The sequence below is a fragment of the Calidris pugnax genome, unplaced genomic scaffold (assembly GCF_001431845.1).
Source record: "Calidris pugnax isolate Ruff unplaced genomic scaffold, ASM143184v1 scaffold15, whole genome shotgun sequence".
NCBI classification, from domain to species: Eukaryota; Metazoa; Chordata; class Aves; order Charadriiformes; family Scolopacidae; genus Calidris; species Calidris pugnax.
This window is the reverse complement of record NW_015090774.1, coordinates 10,993,640-11,011,729: the sequence shown is the minus strand read 5'-3', so window position 1 is coordinate 11,011,729 and position 18,090 is coordinate 10,993,640. Positions and strand designations below refer to the sequence as shown.

Below are 18,090 nucleotides of genomic sequence, written 5' to 3'. Positions count from 1 at the left end.
GGAGGTCTTAAAGACGACATGGGAACAGCATGGTACATCTAATGGAAACTACTGAACAGGCTGAAAGGAAAATAGCAGGTGGCTTCTGGGCCTCGAATCAAAACATGCCTGGAAGAGCTGCGTGGATAAGTAGTAAGATCTGACAGCATCTTGAAAAGCACAATTGCTTTTGATTTAATAGAAAATTAACCAGAAAACTTTCAGATTAGCTGGTATGAAGGTCTTCTCTGTGCAAATGCACAAGAAGACTGGAAAAAAGGAAGGAGGAGAGGATCAGAAGAATCAGATCTTACTGTTTATTTGTATTGCAGCAGCTCCTGTAAACTCCTATTGGAAATTAACACTCTGTACAAGCACAGAAGAGAAGGATGACCTAGGGCTCAAAGAACTTAAAACCTCCCTTATTCATTAAATAATAATCTCAGTAATGGTTGTATGAGTCTATTCCTCCTGGCCCCAGCCCTAGTCCCGCATGGAGCAGAAGAGCCCATAAGCCTCCCCTGCAGAATGCCAGCTGCAGAAAGCTCCTCGCTGCCACCAAGGACTTGCAGAGTGATGCATTTGGTATAACACCTTCCCCAGTAACTCCCAACCCATTATTTCAGCCCAACAGATGAAGCCAATACTGGCACAAAGCTAAATAAACAAGTCAAGGAGCAAGGCAGCGACAAGGCATATAGAAAACCACTGATATGTGAGACATAGATCAGAGGAGGGTGGCAGTATATTGACTTTACACTGAGATGCAAGCCAAGCGGGTGTATATTGTAAAATCTTTGCTTCTATACTTACCAGGTTTGTTGCATAACTAGAACATATATATCATAATTTATACTCTCAGAAAAGATCACACATGTTCAAGTCTCAGAGACCTGATTCCGGGATCACTAGATGAGATCACTAGTTTGCCAATCCAGAAAGAAAACCAAACCAAAACAACTCACCACCACCAAACCACAATATTTAGCATCATCACCACTCTCAGTATACCAGACTTCTGCATGTCTTTAATTTCAAAGGCAACTGAACAAGCAGCTCTGTGCCTACAGAGTAGGAAAGGACTGAAGAAGGCTTTCTGCCCACACCACCATGCCTGATTCTGCCGAGATTCCTGCCTGTGAGCTGGCAGAGCCCCACCGAGCTGCTTGGGGAGCAGGAAGCTGCCCACATGGTTCTGGATTTAAAATAAAAAAGAGCTAATGTTGTGCAGAAAATAAAGAGTTTTGAGAATCAGCAAGGGTTTACAGGACACAAGAAAATGCCAAGCCCCCGTAAGTTAGTTTTCATGTGGAAGATCTCAGGCTGGTGCTGAAAAAGAAACTGTCAGCTTTTTCCCCAGATGGGAAGCTGAACCACTTCCCTCAGACATAGACGTAGCTTTTGATGTCTGTCACAGCCTATCTGGGGCTGTAAACTCTAACTTCAAGTTGGTGTAAAACATACCGTCCTGCTTATTAAGTGGGATTTCATGCAGAGACCTCCTCACCCTGGAGTTTCAGGAAATGTATGTCTGATGGTGAAATTTCAAGGACAACATAAGAATATTTTTGATGTCTTGAGGGACCAGAGTTTCAGTTTTACAAGTGTTTGGAAGGACTGTTGAGGGACGTTTTGTGGGCTGAGAAGAAAGCATGGATTTTGAAGGGAGTTTTAATACTGCACATGTGAAATACAAAACAGGTGTAAACCTAAGGTGCTTATTTAATGGTATTTTTATAATCCTCTAAAATAAAAGTCATCCAAAGTCAAATATGTAGTAAATTGCAAACTACTTCTTGAGAAAATATTGCAAATCAAGATTATTTGCGATTATTCGGTCATTTATGATGAAAAAGTTTTGAACAAACAATTTTTGTAAAAATGTGCTTCACTTGGGAACAACATGGAGATGCACAATTTCCCTATTTGATATGAAAAAAATATTATAAAACCTGAAACTTCCAAAATCAAAGAAGTTTATGCAATACCTCCAACAACAGCCAAGCAATGCTCTCTACAGCTCATGTAAAGGTTGTTAAAGGAGTGAAAACTTTCTTCCCCCACAAAACAGCATTTAATTCATTAAAACTTTGTATACATTTCCTTCCTTACTCCCATTTGTTACTTCCAGTGATACCTGTCAGGAAGAGAACTGTTTTCGTCCTTCATGCTCGTGGGGAGTGGGCGAGCAAGGGGGTATATAACAATTAACCTCTCAGACGAGTTCTTAAAAGCCAAACGCTAGCACAAAGGTCACTATTACATTGTCAGTTACATTCATTGTAATGTACTTTTTTTCATTGATTAAGGTAAGAAAACCCTACAAAAAGACTTGTGTGATTTGTTGGGCTGTTAAGATGCAGCAACAGCAATTCTCTGTGCAAAAAAAAGCAACTTACTTTGGCAGCATTACATCATTGGTTTGACCCACAGCAGAACTCTTTAGATTCTGATTTCTAGGCGCCTCTTTCTGGAAAGGCTTGGAAAATAGTTTAGATTTAACCCACTTCAGTAGTTCCAATGCAAAATGGCAATTCATTCTCTCACAAAACCTCAATTCTTGGGCATGAACAGACTGGCCTATTATCTATCACTGGATAAACGGCTTTGAAAGCATAATGTGAATTATTAGAACATATGGAAATTATCCAGAAATGCTGATCTTTACATACATATTCATCATTCACTGTTCAAACAAAATTGGTCTTGCCAACATATTTTCACCAACTGACTTGTTGGAGTACTGTAGCTGCTTTTTCAGTTTCAAAACTGCGTGCTTGGTTCATCTCAAGGGACCCGACATTCCTTTTTTTTTTTCCTGACTGGATTATGCCCAAGTGTATAAAATGTCTTCCAAACAACTACATAGACACATACCTTGTTCATATGTCTAGAAATACAAATTAAGAAGTAGGAACCTCCCCCCATCTAGTTTAAGAGAGTCTCTGAAACCCTGTTGTGGAGTCCAGCCTTTTTCTTAACACAGTCTACTTGGAAAACTCATGCTGATAGGAAAAACATTAATTGAAGCAGCTCACTATATAGTATGTGCTTTGAAAACGTTCTCTTGACCTTGCAAAAATGATATAAGGAGTCACTGAACACAACAGCTTTGGGTCAGAAAAAAATACCAGTTTCCTACTGTGCCAGTCAGCCATGCAAATCTTCTTACTGAACTTCTGCAAGCCATCGGGCAGTAGTCATTCTCTTACTATAAACTGAAATACTCTGCAGTCTTCAAAAACTAAGATGGACTCAGGGTTTTGGAGGAGGCAAAACCACTTTAGTTATGATTGCAGACATTTTCTAACAAAATACATGTTTTCACCATTTCTGGGTATATTTCCACCAGCCTTCTGAGAAGCTTTAACTGTTCTCACACAACTTCACTCATCAGACATTCAAAACAATGAATCCTCTTTCCAGCTCCCAAATTCTAGTTTTCAGGCAATATAACCTAGAAGCTTTTCCTCTTCATGTGTGAGACAAACCTCCTACCAACGTCTAACCCTGCCATCTAGTGGCATTTATACATTTATCACTGCGACATACCCATGTTTTGTCTGAACTTTTGATACAGCATCCCTTTGTGATAGACATGCAGAAAAATCTAGAGATACACTGAATAACAGTTCTGTTACAAGAATTTCTCCTTTTATATGATAAAATGTTTTTCACTGCCAATGTTTCAAACCCACATTACGTACAGCTACAGGAGGAAATGGCAGGCTCTGAGCTGTATCTTCTATGATATGAGGTATAACTGCTTCTGAGTACACTGCTGTGACTCATAAAGGTGAAAAGAATATATTTAGGAACCCACCTAATGCTGGAGATAGGGCAGAGAACACAATGGATATGTATCCCTTTCCTTATGTTAAACAAACAAAAGATTCAAAAAACAAACCCCAAAAAACTATTTTTGCTGGATTTTTGGAACCAAGTATTTTAGAAGTTTTAACAGAAGTGAGTTACTTTGCCAGTACTCAGTACATGTTCCTCAGCTGAAGCTGGGAGGACATTTCTATGTAAAACATTGACTTCAAAAAAAGCAGTTCTAGCTTGCATAGTGCCTGGGAAGTGCAGGGTAAGTTTATCCTTGTTTGAAACCATTCAGCAGAACACTGTGCCAGCTTATTGCCTTGCAAAAGTATGTTGTAACTCCTTTTAGGACCACACAGCTGAAGACATAATCATTTTTGATGTGTCCATACTATGTATGCCTCCAGTCCTAGCTAGTTCAAAGAGCAGGCCACCTTTCTGAAAACGCAAGGTGATTCCTTCTCCTGCTTTCCCTATATGTTGGGGACTGCTGAGCTGGTCTCTGGAGACCAACTAGAGTGCTCTAGAGAAGTTATTAAAGGGGGTTGTAGTGGACCTTCTTCTGCAAAGGGAAAAATTTCTGATTTTTTGGGAGATTGTATTTACAGTATGCAAAATTGTCATTCTATTCCCGTAATCTTGTAGGTTTCCTATCAAAGCAACAGCATGGAAATCTTTCTTTACAATGCATTTTTACCTTTCTAATCATCTACTCTGTGGGAACAAGTTATCTTTATGCTCTCTACCCCTTACCTTATTGCAGTCAGAGTCAGATAAAAAGCAGAATTCATACCTTTCAGCTCAGAAACTCATTCATCAGCTGTGAGAGACTTGAGAAGGAAATAAAAAAGCAAGAAAAGCTGGCTAACCGTGCAGCTTATCGAGACTGAATAGTGTTTGAGTATTTGTTAGTGTAATTGTGCTGCGCTGGCACAGCGTTCTGTTTTAAAACATACATTGTTATCTGTAATAATAAGTAGAATTAAAGTATAGTATACTTTGCTCATGAAGGCATAGGTTAAGAAATTTTTCACATCTGAAAAAGAATTTGAAGTGTTTCAGAGAACTAATCAACATTACACTTTGCCCATTGAACCCCATCAGTGCAGTGCAAAACTTTTTCCTTTTTTTTAAGTCAAAGCTAGTATTTTGGAAAAAGGGAAAGAATGGAAAGTTTTTTTCCCCTGGAACAAGTAAATGAAACAAATATGAAAACAGCCTTCAGAAGAGACTTTTTTCCACAAAACAGAGTATTTCAGAAGCATCTGCTTTGTTTTTTGAAGGCAAATATTTGTTGATCAAAGTTAGCAAGCCTGCTAATGAAAAAGGAGTATTTTCAGCGTGCTTGGAAACCTTTCTCATTTGCAGGGAGCTCTGTCTGGATTACTGGTTTCCCACAGTTCTCAGAACTTCTATGAAAATGCTGTTTGTTTCTTACAGGGCTTCTCCCAAAGACCAGCAACTTGTTTACATTAGTACTGAAGTTGATGTAAAGAGAATAACTTCAGTGCTTCAGAAAACCAAAGCTCGAATGTATGCATATACAGCTTCTAAAATTGAGGAAGATGTGTCTTTTGAACCTCACTGGTTGGAACCCGTCATCTGGAGAGTGCTCTTTAGTGGCCATCCCTGATATGACACAAGATGACCCTGAGCATCACCTCCTCCTCCTGTCAGGGTTGTGAGGGGGAAGTAAGATGAAGGAAGGGACTGGTCCCCCGAGGCTGTGTCTGGAGCTCCATGTGCAGCTTGGGCTGCCCTGTATCAGGTGGATGCGCTGCAGGGTCTGACCACCTGGATCCCACCACGGGGTGGTCAGAGTGGGAAGAAGCATTGCACGGGGGGAGGCTGAGGCAACGGGGATAGTTCACTTATTGTAAAAAACACATTTGCATGTACAGTTATACACATACCTATATGTTTACTGTACCTGTATCTTGGGTGAATTATTGCATATATGATGGGGTTGTAGATTGCAGAAGCTTTGGCAATAACTGCTGGCACAGATTTGGAATATGGTGTTAGGGTGTTGCCTCGACTAAAAGAAAGCAAAAACATTACACACACAGCTATGTCATGAGTTAATACTAAATTATTAAAACATATTACTCTTTTTGACCATTTTTGTGCTGTGTTCTCTTGATAAGAAATACCCCTGAAATATTCATTCATTCAAATGCATTCTTTGCTCGGATGAAAGGCTTGCATTTGACAGTGTGTACTTCGTTTCATTCATTTGGAGAAGACATACAGGTAATTAGTTATTTATTTAAGGATGACCAGGAACACAAAGAATCACCTTCCCTGCTTCTACACTTGGCAAAAAAACTCCCCAAAACCAGAACAAACAAACAAAAAGCAAACAATCCCCATTGTGACCATCTGGGAAAAGGGAATGGTGATAAAAAAGAGACCAGAATCAAACCTAAAAATCTTTCAGCAGCAAGATCTGTGCTCCACAGTAACAGATGCCAACGACTGAGTTGCAAACACTGTAGAAGGAAGAGAGGACTAGAATGGTCTGAAACCAATGCTGTACTCTTGACTTCAACCACCCACAGTCACTCGTGCGATCGATGTCAGAACAGGATAGTCACAATTAATGTCATAGAGTCACAGAATGGTTTGGGTCAGAAAGGACCTTTAAAGATCATCTAAGTCCAACCCTCCTGCCATGGGCAGGGACATCTTTCATTAGATCAGGTTGCTCAAAGTCCCATCCAGCCTGACCTGGAAATCAAGAACATGCAATGACAAGACAATAGGTCTCATGGGAACAGAGAGTGTTTGGAGAAAGAAGGGAGATCGGGGGTGAAGACCTGGAAATCTTTCCTGGCCTCTGTCAGAGGCAGAAGCATATGGTGGAAACCTCTTGAGAGAACAGGTACTAGGAGAGAAAAGAAGTAACTCCTCCAATTAATTCAAATAAAGGATCACAGGAGAAAGTGCGGGGAGGAACAATGTGTACCCCAAAAGTAGCTAAAAAGTCATAATAATTTAAAAATACATATACAACCCCTTTCCTGGCTTTATCTACAAGGATATATCAAAGAAAGCAACATCCTTTCCAGTGTAATAACTATTTAAACTCATTCCAAATGGAGATCTGTTTCTTATGGGTGACAGTTCTATCCATACTTCAGAATAACCCATGCTCTTTGGATTATGTTTCCACTTACCCTGCCCAGGCGATCAAGGTGACACAAGCGTATGGAGACCAGGACAATACAAACACAATGATGACCACAAAAGCAATTTTTGCCAGTTTCCATTCATTCTTCATGGACTGAGAGAGGTAGGATTTCCGGCTGCAGGACCCCAGCTTTTGAACATCTCTGTGATGATTAAAAAATACAGATATGTCAGCAGGAGGGTGAAAGAACAAGGTGCAGCATCTCTAACGCATTCTCAGCAATAAGCAAAATGAAGCAGATTTAATTTTTCTCTGTTCTTTTGTCTTCTGATCTTTAAAAATCTAGGATGTATTTAATGTAGTAAAATGGTCCCATGTGTTTTGTTTGAGCTTTGAAAGCATATGGGACTGAGCCAGAAGAACCCCTGGGACTACAGGATGGCACCTCCTTATCCTGACACAAAGAGGGTTTTAAGTTGGGAAGGTGAAGAAATATATATCCCTGGCCCTTCATTGTTCCTTGAGGTGGAGCAAGTAAAGGCACAGCAGGATGCAAAATGAATTCTGATGGCTTTTCCTTTTCAAGGGAGGAGCACCTTGCAGAAATTCCAGCTCACAAGGTAACATATGCTAGAATACCCTGACTACTCTGAGAAATGCTTATGGGGACATTTTTACTTCCCTGCAGATTTATTCACTGGAGAATAGTATTTTCAGGGGCGAATACAACAGGCAGTCCTAATATTTTTGCCAAAAAACGTCCCATGAAATTATCTTCTAACATCAGACAAATGCTGTATTTAAAAAATGGTTTTAAATGGCTTAGCATTTTATATGGTTTAGCACAGAAATAACCATTCTTACATATCACCATTGTGAAATGAAGATTTATTTCAGGCTGAAGACAGTAATTACCAGCCAGCAGAGTAACAAATTTTCTCCTGGTTCACTGTGAACATACCCATGAAGTGAGTTTACTGTACTAGTGAACAAAAAGCTGTCCTGGTTTTGGCTGGGATAGAGTTAATTTTCTTCCCTGCATTTTGGGTTTAGGATGAGAATAATGCTGATAACACACAGATGTTTCAGTTGCTGCTAAGCAGGGCTTACACTAAGTGAAGGACTTTTTTAGCTTCCCATACTGCCCTGCCAGCGAGGATGCTGGGGCTGTACCTACAAGAAGTGGGGAGGGGACACAGCCAGGACAGCTGACCCAAACTGGCCAAAAGGATATTCCATACATCATATGATGTCAAGCTTAACATAAAGCTAGGGTGAAAGCTGGCCAGGGCAGGGCTGTTGATTGGGTACAAACTGGGTATCGGTTGGTTGGTGGTGAGCAATAGTTTTTCATTTGCATCACTTGTCTTTTTTTGTTTATTTTATTTCTCTTTTTTTTTGTTTTGTGTGTTTGTTTTGTTGGTTTTTTAGTATTATTATTTTATTTTCCTTTTCATTACAATATTTTTGTTATTATTTTTATTATTTTATTTCAATTACTAAACTGTTCTTATCTCAACCCATGAGTTTTCTCACTTTTACTCTTCTGATTCTCTCTCCCCTGTCCCACCAGGAACGAGCAAGCAGCCGTACGGTGCTTAGCTGCTGGCTGGGGTTAAACCACAACAAAGACCTAGAAAAATCTTGTGGCCGCTGTACTTCATGGGTGTACAGGATACTGGTGTTTTAAGAATGCACTCTTTGCTCCTTCGCTTGGTATCAAAGCATAGTAAAAACCAAGACTAAGGCCCAAAATACAGCTCAGTAGGAACTTCAGTTTGGGCATGCAGCTAAACTTGCTTGCAAAAATGGAATTTAGCCTTGTGAAGCCAAATGACTTCAACAAGTGCCTACAGATTGGCACAAAGAAAAGCCATCAGAGCTGATGACACTGAGAGCAGTGGGAAGGACTCACAGCTCCAGCTGGCGTTGGATCAGACCAAAGATAACTCATGTGCTCATTAGGAGAAAAATAAATGACAGAATGAAGTTACTTTACAGATCTAATACCCTGCTGATATGCGATTTCAAATACAGACCAAGAATTTGGCGGGGGGGGGCGGAACTGTCCTAACAAGCATAGCCAGATATTGTGCGTGCAGTTGTGATGCTTGAGTGAACCACAAGGTTTTCTGGGATGCCTGCCTTAAATAAAACTGTCAAAAAACATGAAGACTGTTATGTTTACAGAGCAGCTTAAAGGCAGATGATGCCCCCATTGCTACATGCTATTTATCATCCCTTGGGGCTGAAAACTGTGCTGGAATGCACAGGGATTGTGTTCTTTGTATTGTAAATCTGTAAATCTAAAATACAAATAATCCGAACTATCAAATTATCTCGTACACTATTAATTATCACACTCTGGGATAAGATTAGAACCACCAGAGACTTCTTTGTCTACTCCAAACTACATACATCCATTCCAGTTTTTACATTGGCAAAAATATTTCTCCAGTTACAGCTATTAATAATCTGCCACATTTTTTCCAATTTCAATTCAGATTAATTTTTGATTCAGATTTTTCTGCAAAGAAACGGAGAAAATCTTCTAATACATGAAAACGGAGATTTACTTATTGCAGTTACATTGCTTACCTGCCAGTCCGTCTTATGGCCAGGAACATAAATAAATAGCAATGGAATATTATTACCAGGGGAATAAAAAACACGCAGCAACATAAAATCATGGTGTAACTTCTGTTTGCAGGGGAGTAGGTTACATAGTCCCACGTACAGGAAATCATCAAGCCCTCAGGCACATAGGAACCTATGAAAGAAGTGGAATACATTATTTACTTATAAACCCAGAGCTTGTGCAGTTGCTCATCCAACAACTGAGCAATTAAAATACACTATTTAGTTTCCAGGAGCTATGCATGCTGCATCATATGCGTGGTCTAAGAATACAACGTGGAGAGGAGGTTCTGACTGCCTGACTCTGAGATACACCTAATACTCCATATCTGCAATTTGTTCTGCTTGAATACAACCTTGGGGATAGGGAGGAGGAGGGCATCTGCACTGCAGTGAGTGCAGATACATGGTATGACAGCAAACCATCAGGTGCTGGCGAGACATCCACCAGAGAAATTATTAAAAAATGTAATTTTTTTAATACCCGGAGCAAGGCTAAAACAGAGCACGCAGGGAACACTAGAAGAAATGGAGAGCAGACAACATACTCCACCCGAGGAGTGGAGCCACACTCCATCCCAGCGAGTACAGCCATACAACAGCGATGATCTGAATGGTGCGTTTCTTTGAAGTCCACTGTATGGATCGCAGGGGCTTCGTGATCACAAGGTAGCGGTCAACAGAAATAGCTAATAAAGTCATCATCGAGGTTATTCCGAAGAGTGCCCCACAGAAAGCGTACAAGTCACAGCCTGAAGCAGAAAATGGCAATGTCAGAGATTTTCTTAAAACAGACGCATGTTTTCTGCCTGAGACTGACATGATAAACTTCCCATTTTTTCCTGGCTCAGGACTTGTCTTCCATTAGAAAAATTTTCTTAGCCTCACAATTTCATAATTATTAAGTTTTTATTAGAAAACCCACAAATATTAATAAAATACAAATGCATGTATTTAACAGGTCCTACTCTCCTCTGTGGGCAGCAACTGGGAACCTTTTGTCAATGGAAAACTGCCTCAAAGAAAATCCAATCTAATTAAAGTTACATTTTCCTGGACTGTTGCCGAATACATTGATCATAACAGGCTGCAGCAGACATCTGTCTGCTAATGACAGATGAATGTTTTGAAAAATGACTTTGGTTTATGTGGCTTAAAAATGTAAAAGTGGTTTAAATTTGATGGCTAAAAGACCAGCTGTAAAACATAACTCCAGCTCCTATATTTAATAGCAGCACCTCTTAAAAGCCTGACAGATTTTACATGAAACAGGGTTTTCCCCTTTTTGCATTCAGGCATTGTGCTAGCAGATGAAAATTTGTAGTTACACTGTCCCTAATTTGATTTAGAAACCTTTGTTGTATGATCATTCGTTTTTTGAGATCTTGCATCCCTCTGTGTGGTTACAGACAGCAGCCCACTAGGAGTGGGAGGCAATTGAAACATCAGATTCAACCCTACAGCAGACTTCTTCTAAAGTCTTTATAAGTAACCTGCAATCAGGGACCAAATCCCTCTGAACTCAAATCAATCACTTCATTGTGGTGCCATGATAATTTACACTGATTTTATCTAAGGGGACGAGCAAGACAAAAAACATCCTCAAACTAAAGAAGAGGCCTTTTAAGAGCCCTTTTGTGCTGCGAAATAATACATGGACTGGGGGGCTTGCTCCACCAATACATGACCACTACTTGGTGCAAATTTTAACCCAATGATGTGATGAGCGATAGCAAGCAGAGCATCAAGCCTTCTGAGGAACTTGCTATACTCACACTTCAGCTACAATTTGAGCCTGCATCACCTTTTCTTTCTTGCAGTTGGAAAGAAATGGGCTTAAATTTGCAGAGTCCTCAACTGACTGTCATTATTTAATTCTCTGAATGTGAGATTCCTAGAAGCATGCTAATGGATACCAATATAAATTACTAAATAGAAATATTAACTCCCTCTTAAACTAATACAGAAAAAAATATTTATGGCAAAACTTTTCTACCCACCTTCACCCATAACATCTGCCCTTACAAGCTAAACAGTAACATGATTACATGTTGATGCTAACTTCTTTCTCTCCAAAACAAATAAGATGAAAGAATCAAACCTATAACACAAAACATGACCCATCATGCTGACTGATGATGCCAAGAACCTGGGTTGTCACTCAAGAGTCTTGTACTGCTGTCGCCACAGCACAAGCCAAAATTGTTATGGCTCAAATAGGCTGCAGACAGCGTGAGCTGGTGAGGCAGGGTTTAGTGTTGAAAAGTACCTATATCTCCAAGTATCCACTCTCCGTGCAAGCTGTTGACAAAGCACATGGGTGCCTGAGAAGCTGACATCAGGAAGTCGCTCACTGCCAGATTCATTATAAAGTAGTTTTGGGGAGTCCTCAGCTTCTTGTTGCTTAAAAACATGAGAAATACATGACTGTAAATAGACAAAGTGGACAGCTTTATAACTCTGCCTACTAGCATAAACAAATACTATCCAGGTTGGAATCAGTGGTTACTTACAGTCAATCAATTGCTAATCATCAGTCAATTACTGCAGCTACAGATACAGTAATTTCCAATCGGTGACTGACAATAGCAGGGGGGGATAAAGTGGATTGTTTCCTCTTCAAACTGAGGAGCATTTCAGCTGTGATGAAAAATCTGGATGGGTTAGGAGAAGAGCAGTTCCCTATAAGAGGAGTAACACTGTGTCTTGCACTGCACAAGACCAGGATCTGAAGCAGGTTGCAGAGCCAAAAGACCTGCTTTTGGTGACTTTTCAAAAGCTGCTGGCCTGAAAAGTTACCACTAACTAAATGACCCTTTGAAAAAGTGCTAGGGCACAAGCAAAGCATGCACAGAGATTTGAAAAAATACTTTTGTTCATACACATCTCACAAGAGATAACAAAACCACTCAGCTGCAGGTGAAAAGGCGACATTAAACACTGCAACAAGGAGCTTAAAAACATCAAACAGCCTGCAAGCAAACTTCAACAAAAGAAAACAAACATCTCCTCCAGATTTTTTTCCCCACATCTCACCACCTGACGTAGTCTCACTTCTTAGGGATATCTGGAGTTACAACATCCTAGGAAACTTCCAGCTGGTATTCAAGATTACCCTAGGGTCTGACTAGGAGGAATAAAGATACTGGTAACGTGATAAAGAACCTCTTGCTTTTACTGGGGATTATTTGGTTTAACGTGGTCTTGTTGCTCTGATAAATAGTATGCCCCACTTCGAAAGTTAAATTGATTTGTGAGTTCAGCTCACCCAAGTCTGCCTTAAAACTGGCACTTTTGAGGCATATACTGAGAAGGTGTAACGCTGAACTAGTAGTCCCTTAACATGAACCACTGTATTGGTTCCATGGCAAAGTAAAGAGCTTTGATACTTAGAGTTTGAATTCAGGACTTTTCACAGCATCAGGTACATATAATACAAAAAGAACTGACTTGGCACACTCTGTGAGACACAGGGAAGAAGCAAAATTTTATAAATAGATTTGCTCTTGGAACCTGCATGCAGTAACTCTCAATAGTTTGAAATAATTTTTATTTTTCCTCCAAACGCCTCCTTCAGTGTAGAAAGTTAACAACTGAAACCTCACTGATGTGCTTTAAAATATTTGCAGCTAACATGAATTTCCTCAGCCTCCAAACGCCTCCTTCAGTGTAGAAAGTTGAACAACTGAAACCTCTCTGATGTGCTTTAAAACATGAATTTCCTCATGCTGATAAAGAAATACTGAAAAGGAAACTGAGAAAGCCATCTCAATGCTTCTGTAATTCTAACAAAATCTTGGGTCTCATAACTGCCCGCAACAACTGGGTGAGAGGGGGTGCAGAGCTCACACCTTCACAGGTGCTTGTCTGCCTATGGAGATATTCCTACTTTGACAATTTAATGCTTTTATTATACCAGCTAAACCAAACAAATTTCAAGAAAAATTAAGAGCTTGTGCTGCATTTCAAAAATCATGAAGGTACCTTCAGTTGTAGGGAATTCAATTTCTCCTCTATCTCATATCAAAAGCCAGCTATTCAAAATAACTAAACAAATTTACTTGTCTTAAACATTAAAGAATAGGAAACTAATGCTTGGTTCATAACCCCACCTGTGTTTCTAGCATTGTAAACCCCCTCTGCATCAACATGCATGATGACAGCCAGCAGCGAGCAAGAAGAATTTTGAAATGCAGCAGCACAGTGTGGGACAGAAGGCAGCTATTTACTTTTTCCATAAGATTTTTGCATGCTCTGGCTGCAGTAGCTTTGGCTGTCTATTACACTATTACACTCTCAGAAGCCAAGAGAGCACAACAACTGACAGAAAACCTATGATCTGCCTGAAGCAGGGAATGCACTGATGGCATGATCTCATTTCACATAGTGCATTATTTTCTTGGTCCTTCCAGGACATCTGGGTGACTGGAAAGAGTGTCAGTTTTTGTCAAGCGTTTCTACAAATTCTGTGGGCCAAGTGAAGAAGTCTGCTGTTTCTATCATCAACAGTACTAAACTCTTCTTTAAACATTTTAGTAGAATTGTTAATTGAACATGGTATTTGTTTTCTCATTTCCTTTGGTTCCGTAAAACACGAGGAACTTACACTGAGGTTATCAGGGATGCAGGGGGACAGGGGTTGTGCTGCCTTCTCCCTTTTGATGTCATCAGCCTTTGCTTGGAGATTTAAGCCAAGAGGAAACCAATGCAGAACATCTACACACAGGCAGAGGTGAACCTCAAGGCCAGCCAGATTAACCATAGAAGGAATTTTTGTACCTGTAAAATGCGTAGAGAACTAGGAGGTTTCCGATGATGCCAATGGAGCCAATAATGAGCACACATGTTCCTACAGTGTAAAGAACATGGTCGGGGACCTCTGTCTTGGTCACAGCATGTGGCTGGGTGCCCATGTTCAAACCCTGAATGGAAAACAGAGGAAAAGGAGAGCATAGCCCGTTTAGGATGGTTATCACAGGGGACACGTGATCAGCCTGTTGAAGGAAAGAAGAGCACTCGCTTCCACAGTTCATGCAAATCAAAAGACATCTCTGCACTCTTTTCACATTCTCTGTAGTCAAATTTCCCTCAAGTAGCCTTCGTTACTTTAACAGTACAGGTTCATATTGAAAAAAAAACAAAACCAAAAACAAAACCCCAAACCAAAACAGGGAAAACAGACTGGAAAAAAATACTAAGGAAGTTGTGATGAAGGTGTGAAAAAGGCAAAGACCTGCCAGCATAAACCTCGCTCTTTGGGGCTCAGAGCTAGCTGACAACACAACCTTCAGTTCAACAAGGAATAGCCTGTCATACTTCAGCTTTATTAGGAGCACTGATACCAAATCCCACATTTACAAACATTAAATCCCCTGGGTCTCCCCAACTTCCCTATCCACTAACTGAGCGCTGCAAAACCTGGGAACTCCCCATGGAAAAGGCAGGAAACCAGATGTAAAACAGTAGCAGTCACATTGCCTGGGTAAGCACAAATACATAAAATGTTCTTGACACCTCTTTCACTGCCCTTTATCTCCAGTGCATGAATAAAACTCCACCAACTCTCTACGTATTTTTTTTTCTTTTAAACAAATTCAGATTTATCATCTGCTAAATTCAGCAGCAGGGCAGCCTACAGCTAATCCACTCAGCTCCCATTAGCGTTATCGATGAGAAGAGGCTGAATTGCCTGATACAGACTTATTTACCAAGTCAGAAGCAGCTAAGCCCCGCAGAGTGCTCACACATGTGGTCAGATCTGGATGGCTTAGTCAAAGGTATGGCACCTTGTCACAGCTAAGGACCTGCTTTGCATCACCACTGTGCAGCTCAGCAATGTGCAGGACGAGGCTCATTTGTGTCTGCAGGGCAGGAGCTGGGTGACAGAACGGGTTCAAGATGATGACTATCCCCTCACTGGTAGTATTGAAGGGGTAAGAACAGCGAGAACAGCCTTTTTTTTCCCCTGTTGCTAGCTCCTCATGTCCCATTCTGCTGCTTCTCCTTTCTGCTTCTATTATTCCTTGCGCATCTGTAAGTGCATGCACTACAGCTCCTTTCTTGTGCAACAGTTCTAGCCATGGGCGTTATCTCCTTGATTGCTCAGTCCAACTGGGGTGCTCCCAGAGAAGGTAGCATTTGGTGATAGGAACCACCTGTTGAGATGCAGAGCACACCCCAAAACCAGCCGGTCTGGAGCAGAAACGGGGACAGCAAAGCACCCAGGGCCGAAACAATGTTGTAAATGGTACAAAAGATATGGCTTCAAAGCAGAAAGATGCTTTCAAGCTTTCTCAGTGGTCTGGCAGACTCTACTGCCAATGTGACACTTCACCGAAGATAACATCACTATAAAAGTGGGAAGAAATGAAAGGGAGCGTCTGCTGGTGCTGGCTGCACCAGGGGGCTGTCACTGCCATTCCCAGCAGTTAAGCAGCAAGAAAAAATGCACCCTGTGAAGCATTTACCCTTGAAGAAGGTGTGAGAGGTAGTGTAAGAGCAGGCAGCACGCGGGGAGGTGGCCCAATGAGGAAACAACCATGGCTGTCCAGTGGCACCAGGCACAGACGGCACCGTGCTTTCAGAGCAGGGCTGCCTGGGCACCCAAATTAACCACGATTAACTCCTTTCCTCTTCCCTCAAACCTAATCTTCTTAGTAGCGTGTGTGCGCTATGTCGGAACCCTGCCTCGTTTTTGGCAATGCATACCAAAGAGGCTAAATTGGAGAGAAAGGAAAAAGGTCTTTTTTTACTTCCTTTCCAGCTTATCTGTTAAGCGTGCTCAGGATTTACCACTGTGAGAGGGCTATTATATACAGGAGCATTATATAGAGGTTGTAATTCAGGGCAAGTGGCTCTTGCCTGTGGTATGCATTATGCTTTACTTCATCATATGGGAACTCACCGTTGCAGAAACTCATTTGAGAAGCTGACTATCAATTTCACACCCAAAGGTGTCTCGCCTTATCTCTCTGCTGAGGAGAAGCCGACTTGGATGCTACGGTCTCATTTATTCAGTTACCGGGGGTGAGCTGTGTCAAAAGCTGAAAAACGTCTCATGTGACACATTTGTAAACTCAGATTACAGTTTGCTGGAAATACTGGATGAAATATAAACTATTGATGCTTACAGAGTGGAATTTGGAAGGCAATAAATACTGGGGATTACACAGAGCCTGCTATCTCAGTGAGAAGCTGAAGTGAGTGATGTTTAGATTAACACAGGCTTTGGAGGAGGGATCTTGCCTTCAGAGGAGTCTATAAAATACCACAGCCACTTTTGCTGTGAAGTTAATATCAGCAAGAACAACTCTAAGAGCTGAATGAAAAGATGGCTACTTACTCACTCTGCCGGTGTTACCCTGAGACAGCGGGATGTGGCAGGCATCCAGCTGTGTGAAATGTGGGAAGCTGATAAAGAGAGAAAACCATTTATAACACTGTAATTTGGATTTAAGAATATAAATATTCGTGTCTGTGTGTGTATATATATTTCAACAGAAAACCTTAACTTCAATAAAAAAAGAATTTCATTAAAATAGTGGAAACTTTCTAAAGAAAACAGGCTAAAACAGTACGGTTGGCACAAGTTAATCAAAGAGAATTTATATCTCATTTTAGTCACACAATCAATTTCACTATTTTCACATAACTTCACAATAGAAAATTTTAAGAATAAAGATTTAAATACTCTTGAGGTTGAGAATTTAAAGGCTACTCTGTTGAACAAATACTGCTTTGCTAGTACAGACCCTTTCTCTGTAGAAAGTAATATCCAACTGGAGACAAACCATTAATATCATCAAGGATTTGAGATATTCACAAAATTTAGGCCTTTTCTCTTTTTCTACAAGATCACATCTAAGAAGTTGGTCTTTTTGTGAATTTTGATTAACAAGCTAAGTACTTACTAATGTAAATATTTTACTGTATGAGGATGAGGACTAGAAATACGCAAAAAAAATTCTGAAGCCTGGTGACATGCTCTAATGAGAAGCTGATTTTGCTGATAGTGTCGAAAATGTTACCACTGCATGTATTTTCTGATTTTAGTTTCTCTCAAGTAATAAGAATAAATCTGAACTCTAGAAGAATATTCCAAGTTGCTGTGACTCTTTCCAACCCAAGAAAACCCAAATAACTATTACAAGTCTTTCCAAATGGCACGGTAACCAGGAGAATGGCTAAGTACAGCAGGCTGCATTAGGTATAGTCACCGTTGTGTCTTACCAGGTTATGTCCATATTAACCTCTTTTACCACCAAAATGATGTACAGTCAATGACACCTGGTGTGAATCAGCAAAAAAAATCAATTTATACTACTGGAAGGGTCCTGCACTTCAGACTTAGCAAAGTGTGGATTTTGTATCCATCTGACACCACTGCTCTCTAGCTGCTAGAATACACTGTGCAGTTATATTTCAAGCTAATCATTTTCATTTTATTAACAGTGAACTTAGGCCCCTTGAGAATGCAATCAGCAATCTTACAAAGGTAAAAGATGTGCTGCGAGATGCTC

The 18,090-nt window shown here is 40.5% G+C and overlaps 1 protein-coding gene across 2 annotated transcripts in view; it reads right to left on the bottom strand.

Annotated features, from left to right (window-relative positions):
* LOC106888811 (melanopsin-like) overlaps nt 1–18,090 on the bottom strand; it is a 46,133-nt gene that overhangs the window by 10,856 nt on the left and 17,187 nt on the right. For both annotated transcript variants that reach the window (XM_014943323.1, XM_014943317.1), the window contains exons 3-8: nt 14,351–14,493; nt 11,841–11,974; nt 10,120–10,323; nt 9,533–9,704; nt 6,981–7,136; nt 5,732–5,839 (exon numbers count right to left, since the gene is read on the bottom strand). In XM_014943323.1, the coding sequence (XP_014798809.1) occupies nt 5,732–5,839; nt 6,981–7,136; nt 9,533–9,704; nt 10,120–10,323; nt 11,841–11,974; nt 14,351–14,493 (917 nt within the window). The remainder of the gene's footprint in view (nt 1–5,731; nt 5,840–6,980; nt 7,137–9,532; nt 9,705–10,119; nt 10,324–11,840; nt 11,975–14,350; nt 14,494–18,090) is intronic.